Source organism: Lactuca serriola, chromosome 4 (genome assembly GCF_051521515.1).
Source record: "Lactuca serriola cultivar US96UC23 chromosome 4, Lser_US96UC23_V15, whole genome shotgun sequence".
In the NCBI taxonomy this organism is placed as follows: domain Eukaryota; kingdom Viridiplantae; phylum Streptophyta; class Magnoliopsida; order Asterales; family Asteraceae; genus Lactuca; species Lactuca serriola.
In genome coordinates, this window is record NC_136411.1 from 253369401 (window position 1) to 253387325 (window position 17925).

Sequence of the window (17925 nt, forward strand, 5' to 3'; positions counted from 1 at the left end):
TAATTTTATGGAGTAAGTTTTATTAGGGTTTAGTTGACTTGGGTGAGATAGTAATTTTAATTTTGTTGATTTTGTTGAACTAATTTTCTTTAAATCGAATAGCATATTCAAATGTGTTCTTATTTTAAAAATATAAATTTTGACGGGTAACTTTGATTTTGGTTAGCACTTGATCAATGTTAGTTAGGGTTAATTTGCTTAGTTTAAATTTAATATTTACATGCTTATATTGGCTTCGAGAGAAGCTTTATTTGTGACATCGTTTCAATATAAATGTGCAGTTTCATTCTTTTGCTTAAACTTAACATAGACGTGTGTTAGGGCATTTTTAACAAAACCATTGGACTTAATGCTTTTTAAAATCATGAACTACATAGAGATATGAGTGAATATTTTTTTGTTTTTTTAAATCAAATCATGAGACCGAGAGCTAATTGATAATTTTTGTTAGTGTTAAGTTATTCATTTCAACAAAATTGGGTTGACAAATTAATTGCATTTGAAGAACCTTTGAACCTGTTTAAGTCAACTGAATCTTGTTTTTCTCATAATTGTTAAATCGTTCAATTGTTATCCTTTTTTGTTCGATTATTTTAGTTTTCATTTTTACCTTGGTGAATTTAGTTTAATTTAATTTTAATTGTTTCCTTAGTTTAATAAAATCAATCACTTTTGCAATGAATTGCCTAGTTCACTCTTTCTTAGAATAGGATAGTCCATGTGGATTCGATATCTGGTCTTACGAATATATTACTTGCACGACCTCGTATACTTGCGAGTACGCGTTTTCATTAACAAGTTTTTTGCGCCGTTTCCGGGGACTATTTTTATTTTTAAGTTAGAAAATTAGGTAGTTGTTAGACTCTTAAACATCTTGATGATATTTTACTCTGGTCGGTCGAAGATTCAGACCACCTGAATTTAAGCTTGATTGGGAGATTGAAAGAACTTTGAGAGGATGAGGAGACTTCGGATTCAAGAAGAAATGGGAGATAACGGAAACGAAAACAATAATGGAAACATAGGTTTAGAAGGAACAAACCCGTCGGATGTCAACGAAACAATTAATCCTAAAAATTTTGAATTCAAACCCGTGATGTTTCAGATGATCAACAACAATGGTCTCTTTGGCGGAATGCCTAGTGACGAGCCTTTGTCCCTTCTGCGTTCCTTTAACCAGATGTGCGATAATTTCAAACATGTAGGGTTTCAAAGCACTCCATGGATGATGGCAATGGGCCCCTTTGATGAATTCTAGGTTAAAAGCCCAAGACTTGTCTTTTCCCTATAAATAGTCATGTATTATTCATAATTAGGGTTAAGAGTGTGAGGCAAAATGTAGCCGCCACGTGAGGTTTCTTATGTAGTGTTAGATTCTTTAGTCTATGCTTTAAGTGTAATTTATTCCTCATATTTCAATAAATCGAGTGATCATTCGACATAATCTTCATTATTTGTGTTTGTTCTTATTTTCCGCATCTTGTTCATCAAATCACAATTGGGGTTTTAATCCCAATAAGTGGTATCAGAGCGGGTCTTTGAAGATCTATTGATTTTTGAAGTATCGGTTCTTAATTTGGTGATTTTTTGCACATATATTGAAGATTATTGGTGTTTTGGCTGCATGGAATCAAGATTTTTGTTCGATCTACTGTTCATGGAGATTTATGTTGTTCATTGTTCATCTACTGTTAATCTGGATCTATTCGATCGATTTACCCCAATTTTTTTCTGTATTCATCCGATGTCGTAATTGTCACGAGCCCATCATCACTGTACTGTTCATTTGTCTCATACTATAAACCCATGGATCCCTTTCACTGTTCATTTGTCTGATCCGCAAGCGTTCATCCCTTGTTTGTTTAATCTTATGTCGATTATGTGTTCCTGTAATTTAATCGATCGAAAATTATGTTTGGGTTTTTCACAGTTTCGATTACTAGCTATTTCAATCGACTTAATTCTCCATGTTACAGCGTGTTCATTTAGTAATCAATCTTTGATCGATCTTGGTGTTTCTTGTACGAGTCTGTGGTTAAATAACCTACTTGTTTCAATCGGTTTTGTTTGGGAACCAATTTTTGTGAATCCTTGATCGTATGTGCTTTGACGATTTCTTTAAAGCGATTGGGTGTTTGGCAATTTTGAATACCAGTGATGAATAGATAAAGATCGGATGAACATAACTGGGTTGTGGTTTTATTGGACAAAACTGTAATGTTTGATCTCACTGGGAATTGGAAGAGTGATATTGGAAACTATTGAAATCGAATCTCACTGGGAACGAATGAAATTGGAATTGGAACTCAATTGGAAGAACACCAGTCAAGGCAAAAAGTCAAAATTGACTATTGGAGGTGAACCACGAACGAACCTGGAATGATTTAGTGTTCGCGTGTTTGTGCTAGAAACGAAAAACGAACGAAATGGACTGTGATATGGGTGTTTCATGAACTGCAAACGAATCAATCTCAATTGGGACAAATATTGGTCAACAGAAAAGTCAAGATCAGTGTGAAATCCTTATCTGCGATCGGAAGCGAACCTATGATTGGGTTCGTTTGTCAGCCCTTGGAACGAAAGCACTTGGAACAAAAGAGGGGAGGACCGAAAGCGACCCTATGGTTCAGCTTGGCTAAGGTTTCGCTCCTTATTGTAATCGTGATGCTCGGTTTTGCTTTTGTATCGATGAAATTGGGTTCGCTTGTTAATGGTTGGAGCGAACGAAGGATGAACCGAAAGCGAAAGGAGTTTCGCCTGATGAAGCTTGATATGGAAATAAGAAACGAACCGAACGTTCGGTTGTGTTCGCTTCAGGTGAATAAATGGCGGTCTTGAAACGAACTTAGGTTCGGTTGCTTGTACTTGAAACGAAAGTATGATTTGCGGGTATTAATTTTGGGGTCTAGCATTTGTTCCAGTCGCGCATCCCTTTTATCAGGCGTCTAAATTGGGGAAGAAGATATCAAGTGACATTAATGGTCCCTGAAACTTCAATGAAATGACACTTCGGGTCCCTATTGTTTTCACATCTTGGCGATTATGGACGATTTCCAGATTTTGTCAGAAATAAAGGGGAGTATTGATGCAGAATTACAATTTCAGTCCATATTTTTCAGCAAGTGACAATTTCAGCCCATTTTTCGAAAAATTTGCAATTTTAAGGGCTGGTGAACAGTTTTGGATTTTTCAACGCTCATATTTTTTCGTGAACAGAAAAATAAATATTCCATCAAGTCTTGGCGGTTCGGAAAGTCGTTTTTTTTGTGATAACGTCAAATTTTCACGATTTTTTCGGATTTTATACTTCATTGTGTATATCTTTTTGTCGCGGGGGAGCATAGTAAATTTTTATCCATTCAAGATCATTCTCATGACCATTTGAAGGCTTTATAATCATGTTTTTGATTATAAATCGGGGGAGAATTTAGTATGGCCATTCGAAATTAGATTTGTGACTTTTCAAAGTTGAAGATTTTTTATAAAGCTTGTGGGAGAATTATGAAGGTAGCTTTTACAACAGAAGTTCTTCATCGAGCTCTACTAAAGCTTTTACAGAGAAGTATCCTTTACAGCGGAAGTTTTTCATCGAGCTCTGCTAAGGACTTGTTATATCTCCGACTTCTTGTATTTTCTCGATCAAGTGGCATTACGAATCTTAAAGTTTTGGTTGTTACATGATATTTTTTGATGGCTTATATCATTAGCTTATTTGAAGATCATTGTGACTTGGAGGGGGAGCTCTTCAAAGACAAGAAGTGATTCAGTTTCTTTGTTCTGAAATGGGTTTTTATGGCGGGTTTGGTTTTCATGAAGATTCATTGGGATTACATTCGAAAATGAAGTTTAAAGACATTACTTCAGTGCTTGATTTATATATCCTAGAGCTCGTGTTTGATGACTATTGAAGAATCAAGATTCGTGGATTGCTTCATATATTCCTCGTTGCAGATCTTTTTATTTGCTAGATGCTTGTTTTGGAAGTTAAAGCATTGTCATCCATTCCATACTTTGAGGGGGAGATTGTAGGGTTTCAAAGCACTCCATGGATGATGGCAATGGGCCCCTTTGATGAATTCTAGGTTAAAAGCCCAAGACTTGTCTTTTCCCTATAAATAGTCATGTATTATTCATAATTAGGGTTAAGAGTGTGAGGCAAAATGTAGCCGCCACGTGAGGTTTCTTATGTAGTGTTAGATTCATTAGTCTATGCTTTAAGTGTAATTTATTCCTCATATTTCAATAAATCGAGTGATCATTCGACATAATCTTCATTATTTGTGTTTGTTCTTATTTTCCGCATCTTGTTCATCAAATCACAATTGGGGTTTTAATCCCAACAAAACAAAGAGGCATGACGGCTGATGTATTTAAGCTAAGATTATTTATCTTCACACTACAAGGGAAAGCCCGGGATTGGTTTGAGTCTTTGCCGTTTGATTCCGTCACCACTTGGGAGGAATTAAGAGAAAAATTCCCACCCATGCGAAATGCAAATCTAAGAAATGCCATCACATCATTCCGACAAATGGATGGTGAATCGTTATGGGAAGTGTGGGAGATATGGAACAATTTGCTGAGAAAATGTCCAACACATCGACTCCATGATGATGTGAAACTTGAGACATTTTACCAAGGTTTGGATGCTCAAACACGCATGCTAGTAGATACATCAGGTGGAGGAGGATTGCTTACAAAGAGTTATGAACAGAGTGTTGAGATATTGGATAGAACAACAAACAATAATTTCCAGTGGCCTACAGATAGGGTACATGCAAGTGGTTTGAAAGGAAGTACAACATCTAAAGTTCGTCTTGCAGCTCAAAATGATGCATTAGCAGCCAAGTTAGCTTCGATCAAAAGTATGATGAAGAATATGATTTCAAGTAGTGGGATGAAAGAGAAGAATGATGTCTTTTGTGCGGTTTGTCAAGCAGTCCATGATTATAGTGATTGCACACAGAATCCTGAATCTGTGTTTTTCATGGTTAGACAAAATTTCCCAAGGTAAAACAATCCATATTCTGAAACATACAATCCAGGATGGAGAAATCATCCTAATTTCTCATGGGATGGAGAGCAACAGCAACATATGCAACCTCAGTAAGAGCAGTTTCAGCAAAGGCCTCAAAATCCATCAGGGTTTTATCAACAAGTGAGACCACAAGGAGGTGCATTCCACCAGGCATCAGGAAGTAGACCTTCATCAAATCAAGAGATGTCACCTTTCGAGAAAGCCATGATGGAGTTTATGATCAAACAAGATCAAAAGACTAAGGGGCATGAGAAGAATCAAGCAATTGCCATGAAAAATTTGGAAAATCAATTAGGGCAATTAGCACAAGCACTGAACTCAAGAGAACCTGAAATGTTGCCAAGTAACACTCAAAATCCAGGTAATGGCAATGATAAGAGGCAATGCAATGCGATTACACTTCGATCGGGAAAAGAGTTAACTCCAAAGAATCATGACTTACCAGTCACCAATGATAAGCAACACTCGGTAAGTGTTAATACTGATAAGAAGCAAGAATTGAAAGATGATGAAAAAGAGTATGTCAAGATTGAAGACATAACTGATGAGCAGTATGGGCAGAAGAAACTAAACAAGGAAGGTCCAACAAGTTCAAGTCCAAGCGTTGGAAATCAAAAGAAGGCCAAAGAAAAAGATGCTCGAACTGGTGCGGCAGATGCACCAACAACTTTGCCTTTCCCACATAGACAAATTAAGTCCAAGGAAGATGATGAGCAATTTAAGAAGTTTCTAGAGATCCTTTCTCAACATCATATCAGCATTCCTTTTGTTGAAGCTTTAAAACAGATACCTACATATGCCAAGTTCATGAAGGAAGTTCTTACAAGGAAAAGAGTTTGGAGAGAGTTTGAGACCGTTGCAATGAAAAAAATTTGCACATCAATAATCAAAAACAAAATACTTGTTAAGAAGGATGATCCTGGTAGTTTTATTCTACCGTGCAAAATTGGAAAATTTGACAAGATAGGTTTGTGCGTGTCACACCCCCGAACCAGACGGCGGAAACGTCTGAGGGCTCGCGTGACTTAAATTGAATATCATCACAATGAATATACATGAATCATAACATAAACGTCACCATGCATCAATATATTACAACTGACATTGTTCACATCAAGTACATTATTTTAACATTACAAATCCATACATAAATTGTTTGATAGTTTTCAAAAGCATAACACACTAACATACTTGGTACTTAGTCCTCAGCTTACCTGTTACCTGGGAATACAAGTTATTTTGAAAAATAGTAAACATATGGAATGTTGGTGAGTTCATAAGCAGGTTTGATATGAAAATGTTTTGTGTAGTTTGAACGAAAACAACCCAGAAAATCCGATATTTTCTGAAAAGACCATTGTTTATAAAAAGTGTGAAGATCCGTAAATATATGCATCATGATTTCAAAACATGTATAATTGAAAAAAACTTTGTATTAAACGTACAAGTGAAAAATGTTGAACTTCCCCGGAAAACCCAATGTTTTTTAAAATAAAAATATCATATAACGGTTCGAATTGTTAACCCATCACGTGAATGATTTTGAATTACCTTTATATCGGGTTTATTTATGTGAGTCGTTATAACCATGCATGATAATGACTAGTTCGTCTATCTTAGCACTCTGGTTAACGCCGGAATTGATCTTAAGATTTTGTCACCCTAGACTGGCCGAGTCTAACTGTAGCGAACATCTGAGGTGTGGGGGAGTCACCTCCATATAGATCTATACACAAACTCTCACTCTCCCTCCAGGAGACTTTGATTATAACTACAGACTACGACCGACACACGTTGGTGCCTCCCGTTATTACTCACTAACTCCCAATTGACTTTGATTACTATTGATTATCGACTTCTATTTGTTTACATGGACCTTACTAGCAGTACTAATGGGCCACTAAGTCCCAATAGCACTTAAAAGCCATTAAGGGTCCCTTAAATATGAAATTGGGTCGTAGAAGGCCCAATAACATTTATTATTATTCCTTGGGACCAAAATCATGTTAATGGCTCACAAAGGCCCAACAAGCATGATTGGACTTTCAATCCCAAAGTTTTGATTGTTTACTTGCTTTAGGAATTGTATAATTGTTGGAAGGTTTGAATGGATGATTGTTATTTTTGTATCGACACCAGACAGGTCGATTTGTTTATAACGATATTTGGATTATATGTATGTTCATTTCTCTATTTTCATGAGTTGTAACTTTTGGTATTTTTGACTCAAATATCTTACAAATAAAATAATTGGTTCAAAATGTTGGTTTGAATCCTTTTTAGCCCTTCTTTAATAAAAATAACAATTTTAGCCCTTTATACAAAAAAAAGACATTTTAAGCCCTTAAATCATTTTCTTGACACATTTGACCTATAGACTTACTCAATTGATATTTTTAGCTCAAGACTTATTGTTTGGCAGTTTCAGCCCTTCCAGAAAAGTCTTTTTCGGGTAAAGCCCAAACTTTTGCAACTTTTACAATTTTGGCCCAAAAATCCAAAAACTTTACATTTTTTATCCTTTTTGGTAAAGAAAAGCATTTTAATCCTTGAAATAATTTTGTTTAACTCTTTATCCCCTGTTTTTAGGAATTTATCATTTCATCCCTTTGAAAATCCGGTTTTTCGCAACTTTGGGCTGAATGGGCCGAAAAGCCCAAAAATTGGCCCATTAAGCTAATATTTACATTTCAAGTCCTATGAAGAGCATAGTTTTCATAAAAACATTTATTTTAACTGTTTTGACTCTTTTGAACCTCAAGAAAACCGTGAATGGCAACTTTTCACCCAACTTTTGTTTATTCGACAATTTAAGCCCCAAAATTTGTTTTATGTTACAATATGTTTATCCTAATCTTGGAGGGTAGTTTTCTTGACTTCTTTGGTTTGATATATCTTAGTTCATGTTTGTTCTCTTCTTTATGCCATAGATTTCGTAATTTCTTCTCTTTTTGTTGCATATTTACCACATAAACACTTACAACCACACATACATGCATAAAATCATACATAGCACACACATACACATAGATCTACACATTTTACTTGTATTCTCCCCCATAAAACTTGTAAAAAACTGAAAAGAGAGGGGTATGAACTCACCTTTGCTTGTTGATTTCGATTTGAAGAAGAAAGGGAAGAAGTTTGATGCTATTTTCGGCCTAGCAAGCTTTCTTGGGTGGATCTCGAACTTAGAGGATTCTAAGATGATGATCATGAGTTTATATGAGTTAAGAAGAGATTTTTGATAGAACAAAGAGTCTAGATTATGGATCCAAGCATCAACTTACCTAAGATGATGATTTTTCTGGAATAACCTCCTTGGAATGCTTCTAATTCTCAAAATTTTTGATGGAGAATAAAGAGGTTGTTGTGAGTTCTTGAGATATGTTAAGTGAGTTGTGTGTGTGTGTTTTTCCCCTTGGCCTAGAGTAATAAGAAGACAAGAAGAAGAGAGAGTGAGAGAGTTACATGGATGTATGGGATGGTGCATGTACATCCATAAGGTAATAAGGAGGTGGCTAACCTCCTTATTTTACTAGTTTCTCCTTTCTTTTTGTTTTCTTCTTGGGCCGAGAAAAGAGAGGAAAGGAAAGATTTTGGGCCCTTTTGTGCTTACGTCCATATCATGGGCCCATTTTGATGATTTTCTGCCCATTGGCCCTTTTTGAGAAAATCACGGCCCAATATCCATCAAGTATGAGTTTTTTTATGGCCCATTGGGGCTAATTAGGTTAGTTATGGCCCAATAAGGTCCATTAAGGTATTTTATTTCATTCTAGGCCCAATATGGCCCAAAATATTAAAATAAACGGAAGTGGGTCCAATTAGATTCCATTTAAGAGATCTAAGCCCAAAATAGTCAAATTGGAAGCTTATTGGCCCATTAGGCCGAATAAGGAAATCCTAGTCCATAATGGACTTAAACCGGGGTTTCTAGGGTTTCCAATTTTTTGTTGACTATTTGCAGTGCTTGTATAAAGTGCTTGATGGAAGTTTTGTTGTTATTGAATAAGCATCATACATGCTTTCACATTTTTGGTTCACAATTGTTATCATTGTTGTTGTTACATGGTATAGAATTCCTAGTTGTGACATCATCCCCCCGTTAGAGGGAATTTCGTCCCGAAATTCTTTCTAAAGCTAGATTTGAGAATGCGAGAATAGGTGAGGGTACTTTTGCTTCATCTGGTCTTCGCGTTCCCATGTGAATTCTGACCCACGCTTCGCGTCCCACCGTACCTTCACAATCGGAATTCGACTTTGCTTGGTACGCTTCACCTCCCTGTCCATGATTTCAACTGGTTCTTTGACGAACAGGAGATTCTCGTTGAGTTCTATTTCTTTAAGGGGAATATCGAGGGTTTCGTTGGATAAACACTTTTTCAAATTGGAAACATGGAACACAGGGTGTACACTGCTGAGCTCAGCGGGTAGCTGCAATCTATATGCCACTAGACCGATTCGGGCAAGAATCTCAAAGTGTCCGATATATCGTGGATTCATCTTTCCCCGTTTTCCAAAACGAATAACCCCTTTCTAGGGGGAGAATTTTAACAACAACCGATCCCCGACTTGAAACGCCAAGGGCTTCTGCCGTTTATCAGCGTAGCCCTTCTGTCGGTCGTGTAATGCTTGTAGTCGATCCCTGATTTGAACTATCTTTTCCGTCGTTTCACGTATGATCTCTGGTCCCATTAACACATTGCCTGATGCCAGTTCTCTCGCTAGCTTGGTGCCACCTACCTCAGCCCAACACAACAATGATCTACATTTACGTCCATACAACGCCTCGAAAGGAGCAACTTTGATGCTCGTGTGATAACTGTTGTTGTACGAGAATTCAATTAAGGGTAAGTAGGTATCCCATGACTTTCCAAAGTCTATCACACATGCACGAAGCATGCCTTCAAGTGTCTGAATGGTTCGTTCGCTTTGACCATCCGTTTGCGGATGATAAGCAGTGCTCATGTCGAGATGTGTTCCCAGTGCTTTCTGAAGTGATTGCCAAAAACGTGAAGTGAATCTACTATCTCTATCCGAGATGATAGATATTGGCACTCCGTGAAGTATCACAATTTTATTGATGTATATCCTTGTCAACCTCTCCATCTTGTAGGATCCTTTTATTGGAAGGAAATGAGCAAATTTTGTCAACCTTTCGACTATTACCCATATGGTGTCCAGTCCATCTGTTGACTTGGGTAATTTGGTCACAAAGTCCATAGTAATCCTTTCCTATTTCCACTCGGGAGTGACTAGTTGCTGTAATAATCCTGAGGGCTTTTGATATTCCACCTTCACTTTAGCGCAAGTAAGGCATTTGCTAACATAGGTGGCAATCTCTGCCTTCATGTTGGGCCACCAATAATGTTGCTTAATATCCAAGTACATTTTATCTGAACCCGGATGGATGGAGTATCGTGTCTTGTGGGCTTCATTCATGACTACTTCTCTGAATCCCCCAAGTTTAAGGACCCAAATGCGGTTCATGAAATAATGTGCTCTGTCCTCTTTCACTTCAAGATTCTTTTCCATTCCACATAACACTTCGCTCGTTCTATTTTCTGCCTTCATGGCATCCGACTGGGCTGTTCTGATTTGTGAGGTTAGGTGGGATTGGATGGTTATCAAGAGAGTTTTCAAACGGCGATTTGAGTAATCCTTCAGACACAAGGCGTCAGCTACTACGTTAGCTTTACCTGGGTGGTACTTGATTCCATATTCATAATCGTTCACCAATTCAACCCATCTTCGTTGTCTCATGTTTAACTCCTTTTGGTTTAAGATGTGTTGGAGACTCTTGTGGTCCGTGAAAATGGTGTATCTTGTACCATAAAGGTAGTGCCTCCAATTTTCAAGGAAAAGACCACAACTCCCAATTCCAGATCGTGGGTTGTATAATTCACCTCATGTGTCTTTAGTTGTCGGGATGCATAAGCTATCACCTTCCCACACTGCATAAGTACGCAACGTAGACCTTGATTCAACACATCGCAGTAAACTACAAAGTCCTCTGTTCCTTTTGGTAGTGATAGCATCGGTGCACTGCAGAGTGCTTGCTTCAGAGTTCGGAATGCAACCTCTTGCTTATCTGTCCATTCAAAGGGAACACCCTTTTGTGTAAGCATGGTAAGTGGCTTGGCTGTCTTAGAGAAGTTCTGGATGAACCTCCTATAATAGCCTACGAGGCCTAAACATTGGCGAATGTATGTGGGTGTCGTTAGGATTGCCCATCCTTCGATGGCTTTGCTTAACAATGTGACCCAAAAAGTTCACACTTAGAGAGTTTTGCATATAACTTTTCGATTCGCAGGGTTTCCAAGATTCATCGGAGATGTCGGCCATGCTCCTCTTCGCTTCGAGAAGAGACTAGAATGTTGTCATTAAAAACGATGACAAAGTTGTCGAGGAATGGTCGGGAGATTCGATTCATTAGGTCCGTGAATGCGGCAGGGGCATTCGTTAGACCGAAGGGCATTATGAAAAATTCATAATGTCCATAACGAGTTTGGAAAGCGGTTTTAGTGATGTCCTCTTCTCGGACTTTGAGTTGATGGTACCCAGATCGTAGATCTATCTTAGAGAAATAGCTTGCGCCTTGAAGTTGATCAAATAGATTGTCGATTTGTGGTAGTGGATAGCGATTTTTGATAGTGAGCTTATTTAGTTCCCTGTAGTCAATGCACATCCTAAAAGATCTGTCTTTCTTGTTAACAAAGAGAACCGGAGCTCCCCATGGTGAGAAATTGGGTTGGATGAATCCTTTGTCCAAAAGTTCACTGAGCTGGCTGGAAAATTCTTGCATCTCTGTAGGAGCCAATCTGTAAGGCGATTTGGAAATGGGAGTAGCTCCTGGCACAAGATCAATTCGAAACTCGACTTGTCTTTCTGGGGGTATCCCCGGAAGATTTTTAGGAAAGACATTCGGGAACTCACAAGCTGCTGGAATTTCTTTAATATTGACCTCGTCCTTGGATTTATCCACTATATGAGTCAGAAACGTCAAGTCCTTCTTTCGCAGGTACTTTTGTGCCTTAATGCACGAGATAAGACAAAGGTTTGTGCTAGGTTTGCCTTCTTATATAATTAGGGTTTTGTGATTTGGAAGGTGAAGGCGAACGGCCTTCTCGTGGCACATAATCTCGGTATGGTGGGGGCTTAACCAATCCATGCCAATAATCACATCAAAACTCCTAATAGAAACATGCATTAAGTTTATTCAAAAGACGTGTTGGTTTAAGGTTAGGGTACATCCAATATAGATTTCCCTAGTGGATTCTGTTTTCCTATTGGCCATTTCCACCGTAAAAGGTTTCATTAAGCTTATGGGGTTGTTGTTTTAACAAGTGTTTAAATTTATTGCTCACAAAGCTTCATTCTGCTCCAGTATGAAATAGGATGCATGCATAAGTGTGGTTTAGGAGAAACGTACCGGTGACAAAAGCGAGATCCTGAACCGCTTCTCCCTGACCCATGGTCAACACTCTTCCTGTTCCTCCATGCCCAGGGTTGTTGTTATTGGGTCAGTTTCGATAGAAATGCCCAGTCTTTCCACATCCATAGCAGGTGTGGCTCGGTCCTGCATTGTTTTAGCTGTTGTTGGTTTTGTTGTTATTGTTTTTGTTGCGGTTGTTACTGTTGTTTCCTTGCTGCTGATTCTGGGGAGGATATGTCTTGCAATATTTTGCCGTGTGACCCTTTTGATTGCAGCTGGTGCAATGCATCTCTCTGCATTCTCCATTATGATGGAGACTACACTTGTTTCACTTTGGAAGAATTCTAGAATACTGCCTAGGAGCACTTGGAGCAGCTGAGACTGGAGCATGTGGTGTAGAGGGAACTTGGATGGTTGTAGCATTAATTGTCACCTTTTGTTGCTTCTTGGACAATTCTTAGCCTTGACGTCCCTTCCTCTTGTTATTCTTTCCTTTCTTATTGTCACTCTCCTTCTTGCCTTCAGATTCCACCAGCTTCTCGCCCTTCTTGTTGTTGTGGTCGTACAGTTTCTTGGCCAATCTTTTGGCATTGTCAAAGGTTTCGGGATTTAATCCAAGCATCAACTTACCTAAGATGATGATTTTTGTGGAATAACCTCCTTGGAATGCTTCTAATTCTCGAAAATTTTGATGGAGAATGGAGAGGTTGCTGTGAGTTCTTGAGATATGTTTAAGTGAGTTGTGTGTGTGTGTGTTTTTCCCCTTGGCCGAGAGCAATAAGAAGACAAGAAGAACAAAGAGAGAGAGTTGCATGGATGTATGGGACGGTGTATGGAAATTTATAAGGTAATAAGGAGGTGGCTAACCCTCCTTATTTCACTAGTTTCTCCTTTTTTTTTGTTTTCTTCTTGGGCCGACAAAAGAAAGAAAAGGAAAGATTTCGGGCCTTTTTCTGCTTAAGTCCATATCATGGGCCCATTTTGATGATTTTTGGCCCATTGGCCCCATTTGAGAAATTCACGACCCAATATCCATCAAGTATGAGTTTTTTATGGCCCATTACGGCTAATTAGGTTAGTTATGGCCCAATAAGGTCCATTAAGGTATTTTATGTCATTCTAGGCCCAATATGGCCCAAAATATTAAAATCAATGGAAGTGGGTCCAATTAGAGCCCATTTAAGAGTTCTAAGCCCAAAAGGAAATCCTAGTCCATAATGGACTTAAACCGGGGTTTCTAGGGTTTCCAATTTTTTGTTGACTATTTGCAATGCTTGTATAAAGTGTTTGATGGAAGTTTTGTTGTTATTGAATAAGCATCGTACATGCTTTCACATTTTTGCTTCGCAATTGTTATCATTGTTGTTGTGACATGGTATAGAATTCCTAGTTGTGACAGTGCGACCTGGGTGCAAGTATCAATTTAATGCCTTTGTCAATTTTTCAGAAATTAGGATTTGGTGAAGCTAGACCGACCACAGTTTCACTCCAGTTGGCAGATCGATCGATGGTATATCTAGAAGGAAAAATAGAGGATATTATTATCAAAGTTGATAATCTTTTCATCCCAACATATTTTATCATCTTAGATTATGAAGCTGAAGATGATTGTGCAATAATTCTGTGTAGGCCATTTTTGGCGAGTGATGAAGCACTAATTGATGTCAAGAACGGAGAAGTCACACTGAAAGTGAATGATGAGCAAAGGACGTTCAATATGTTTGAGGCTGTGAAACAGCTTTCTAATGTGGAAGAATGCTCATTGATACGAATCGGGGATAGATTGGCAGATTTAAAGGATGTCCACTTGAGTAAGGTGACTCGTAACATTGAGGAAAATAGATAGTCCACAGTTAAAAACGTAGTGAGTCGGGTCAAGGAGAAGCCTGACTTGATTGATCGTGTGGCTGAATCAGCTTTGTCATCCATTGAAAAAGTTTATGTTTTAGAAATGAAGCAACCTTCAGAACACTTGATGAAGGTTGGAAAGAAAAGGATTAAACATTTGTTGACGCATGAGGAGTTTAAAATACAAAATAACAAAAATACCAAAATTTAAAAGTTTGGGGATGAGAAATGGCAGGGCAACGAGATTTTGAAAAGAGATAACGAGAGAAAGGATTTGGGTGATCGAACAAGAAGAAAAACACCATTTTGGATAATCAAAAGAGGAAGTGATTGTGCTTCATTTGAAGCGGGTTGAAGAGTAATTTGTTTGTTTTATTTTATATATTTATTTATTTATTTTCTTTTTCTTTAGGTTTTCTTAATTTTATTATTATTAGTATTAGTAATATTATTTTTGTTTAATTTTTGCTTTTGTTTTATATTTGTTTTTTGTTTATTTCAATTATTTTCCTTTTTTCATTGTTGCTTATTTCATTTCTTTTTATTTGTTTTGTTCTAATAAATCAATCGAGTGTGCAACCCTTGCTTTCTATCCAGGTAGTTAGTGGTGAAGTGAGAGTCATGGAATGGAAAAAGTTCGAGCTATGCTTGGAGATCAGCTGTCACGATATACGTTCTTGATTTATCATATCATGTGAAATGACATGTCATCAGGGAGTATTTTTGTATTCTATTTTTATTGCTCGGGACGAGCAATGTTTAAAGTTTAGAGATTTGTTTAGTTCTCGTTTTTCGATCACTAAACGAACTAAAAAGCTCATTTTTGTCCCTGTATTTTACAATTTATATCATTTTTTGAGATTAAAAAGATTAATTTATGTTAATGAGTGTAATAGACTTAATATTTCCCAGTTTTTATTTTTGTTCCCATTCAGTTGGGTTTTTGACCTGTAATGCATGAGTTTCTCATCTCTTATTCTATAGGAAGATAGGAGTTGGGCTTCTTCTTATGAAGTCCAAAGTTCTTAAAGAAATTGACAGCTCATTAACTTATTTTTACAAGTTCACCTAAGCTTCATAGCTCCCCTCCTCTTATTATACAGGTTGGAGGGAGATGGTTTTTTTGCACGAAATCAATAATATAGCACCATGTTCTTCTCATCTGAATTGATGGCTTTCATCAGCACTTATCACCACAAGCGGAACTCGAGTTTCTTGAGTTCCACTCCGCCTATTCTACAAGTAGGTGGGATATGGTTTTTTTGCACGGAATCCATTATATAGCATACTGTGCATTGCATCGGAATTGACAGTATTCATTTTACTTGTTATTGCAAGTGCAACCTGTGTCTCATAGGTTCCCCACCGCCTAGTCTACGGGTCATGGTGGGAGTTTGACTTCATCTTATGAAGTTCAAAAATATAAAAAGAATTAACGAATTTTATCTTGTGAATACAAGATTGACTAAGCTTCTTAGGCCACCACCACTTATTCCACAATTCTTGGTGGGAGTTGAACTCATATTATAATGTCCAAATGCTTTCGGCATGGAATTGACAGATTCGAAAGAAGATTAATTCATCACGAGCAAATAAAGACTAATAAAAGATGTTTGAAAGATTGACCACGTCTCAGTGTTTTTATCATATCTGGCTTATCGGGACTCCGATTTAGGCGATTCAACATGTTTCGGAAACTAGACACAATTATTTACAAGTTTGAAGTTTTGAGTTTTCACTGACTCGGTCGTTTTCCTGCTCATAATCGACGTTGAAGATGAAGTTGGTTTGCTTTTAGAAAAAATAAAAGCTGAAAATTAAAAATTGAATTAAAGTGAAAGATCAAGGGCTAAAGTTGTACCAAGTTGAAAAGTTGATGGCTTAGGGGGTAATGCTGCTCAATTCTTGAAAGTCGGAGGATCATTCATGTACTTATGCTTTATATATATATATATATATATATATATATATATATATATATATATATATATATATATATATATATATATATATATATAAAATTGTTTACGTGATCAAACCTAGAGATCGACCAGCATTCCTTCAACCACCACGACCGTTGCGATTCAAGAGGCAAACATGAGCTTTCTTTTGTTGAGGGGCTACGCCCGTAAGCATACAATATAAGTAATTCAATTTAGGCTCTCCCTTTCTAACTCTTTTGTTTAGTATATTTATTTTGGTTTCTTTTGCTACGGTTACATTTAAGTTCTCGTGTCTTAGTAGTTTTGTGTTTCCTTTATTTATGATGTTTAAATTTTGTTCATTCACTATTATCAATTTTAATTTTATGGAGTAGGTTTTATTAAGGTTTAGTTAACTTGAGTGAGATGGTAATTTTAATGTAGTTGATTTTGTTGAACCAATTTTGTTGAAATCGAATAACATATTCAAATGTGTTTATTTTAAAAATATAAATTTTGACGTGTAACTTTGATTTTGGCTAGCACTTGATCAACGTTAGTTAGGGTTAAATTGCTTAGTTTAAATTTAATATTTACATGCTAATATTGGCTTCAAGAGAAGCTTTATTCGTGATATCGTTTGAATATAAATGTGCAGTTTCATTATTTCGCTTAAACTTAACATAGACCTGTGTTAGGGCATTTTTAACAAAACCATTGGACTTAATGCTTTTTAAAATCATGAACTACATAGAGATATGAGTGAATATTTTTTTGTTTTTTTAAATTAAACCATGAGACCGAGAGGTAATTGAAAACTTTTGTTGGTGTTAAGTTATTCATTTCAACATAATTGGTTTGACAAATTAATTGCATTTGAAGAACCATTGAACCCGTTTAAGTCAACTGAATCCCATTTTTCTCATAATTGTTAAATCGTTAAATTGTTATCCTTGTTTGTTCGATTATTTTAGTTTTCATTTTTACCTTGGTGAATTTAGTTTAATTTTACTTTAATTGTTTGTTTAGTTTAATAAAATCAATCACTTTTGCAATCAATTGCCTAGTTTACTCTTCCTTGGAATAGGATCGTCTCTGTGGGTTCGATATCTGGTCTTACGACTATATTACTTGCACGACCTCGTATACTTGTGAGTATGCGTTTTCGTCAACAAGTTTTTGGCGTCGTTGTCGGGTACGATTTTGATTTTTAAGTTAAAAAATTAGGTAGTTCTTAGACTCTTATACATCATGATGATATTTTACTCTGGTTGGTCGAAGATTCAGATCACCTGAATTTGCGCTTGCTTGGGAGATTTAAAGAACTTTGAGAGGATTGAGGAGACTTCGGATTCAAGAAGAAATGGGAGATAACGGAAACGAAAACAATAATGGAAATAGAGGTTTCGAAGGAACAAACTCGCTGATTGTCAGCGCAACAATTAATGCTGACAATTTTGAATTCAAACCCGTGATGTTTCAGATGATCAACAACAATGGTCTCTTTGGAGGAATGCCTAGAGATGAGCCTTTGTCCCATCTGCGTTCCTTTAACCAGATGTGTGATAATTTCAAACATAGAGGCATGACGGCTGATGCATTTAGACTAAGATTATTTCCCTACACACTACAAGGGAAAGCTCGAGACTGGTTTGAGTCTTTGCGTTTTGATTCCATCACCA

At 37.0% G+C, this 17925-nt stretch overlaps 1 protein-coding gene across 1 annotated transcript; it reads left to right on the plus strand.

The window, feature by feature from the left end:
* Positions 1-4354: 4354 nt before the first annotated feature.
* On the plus strand, positions 4355-14676 carry LOC145099288 (uncharacterized). The gene is made up of 4 exons (XM_079036877.1): positions 4355-5007; positions 5125-6002; positions 14063-14289; positions 14557-14676. Exons 1-4 carry the CDS (start codon positions 4355-4357, stop codon positions 14674-14676), a joined length of 1878 nt encoding a protein of 625 aa, XP_078893003.1.
* The last annotated feature ends 3249 nt before the right edge of the window (positions 14677-17925 follow it).

Excerpts from the sequence above, each read along its gene's own strand:
- LOC145099288 (XM_079036877.1), top strand. The coding sequence starts at position 4,355 with ATGACGGCTGATGTATTTAAGCTAAGATTATTTATCTTCACACTACAA. Across the intron at positions 5,008-5,124 it reads GTTAGACAAAATTTCCCAAG|GCCTCAAAATCCATCAGGGT; the intron begins GTAAAACAATCC and ends GTTTCAGCAAAG. Across the intron at positions 6,003-14,062 it reads TGGAAAATTTGACAAGATAG|ATTATGAAGCTGAAGATGAT; the intron begins GTTTGTGCGTGT and ends TTATCATCTTAG.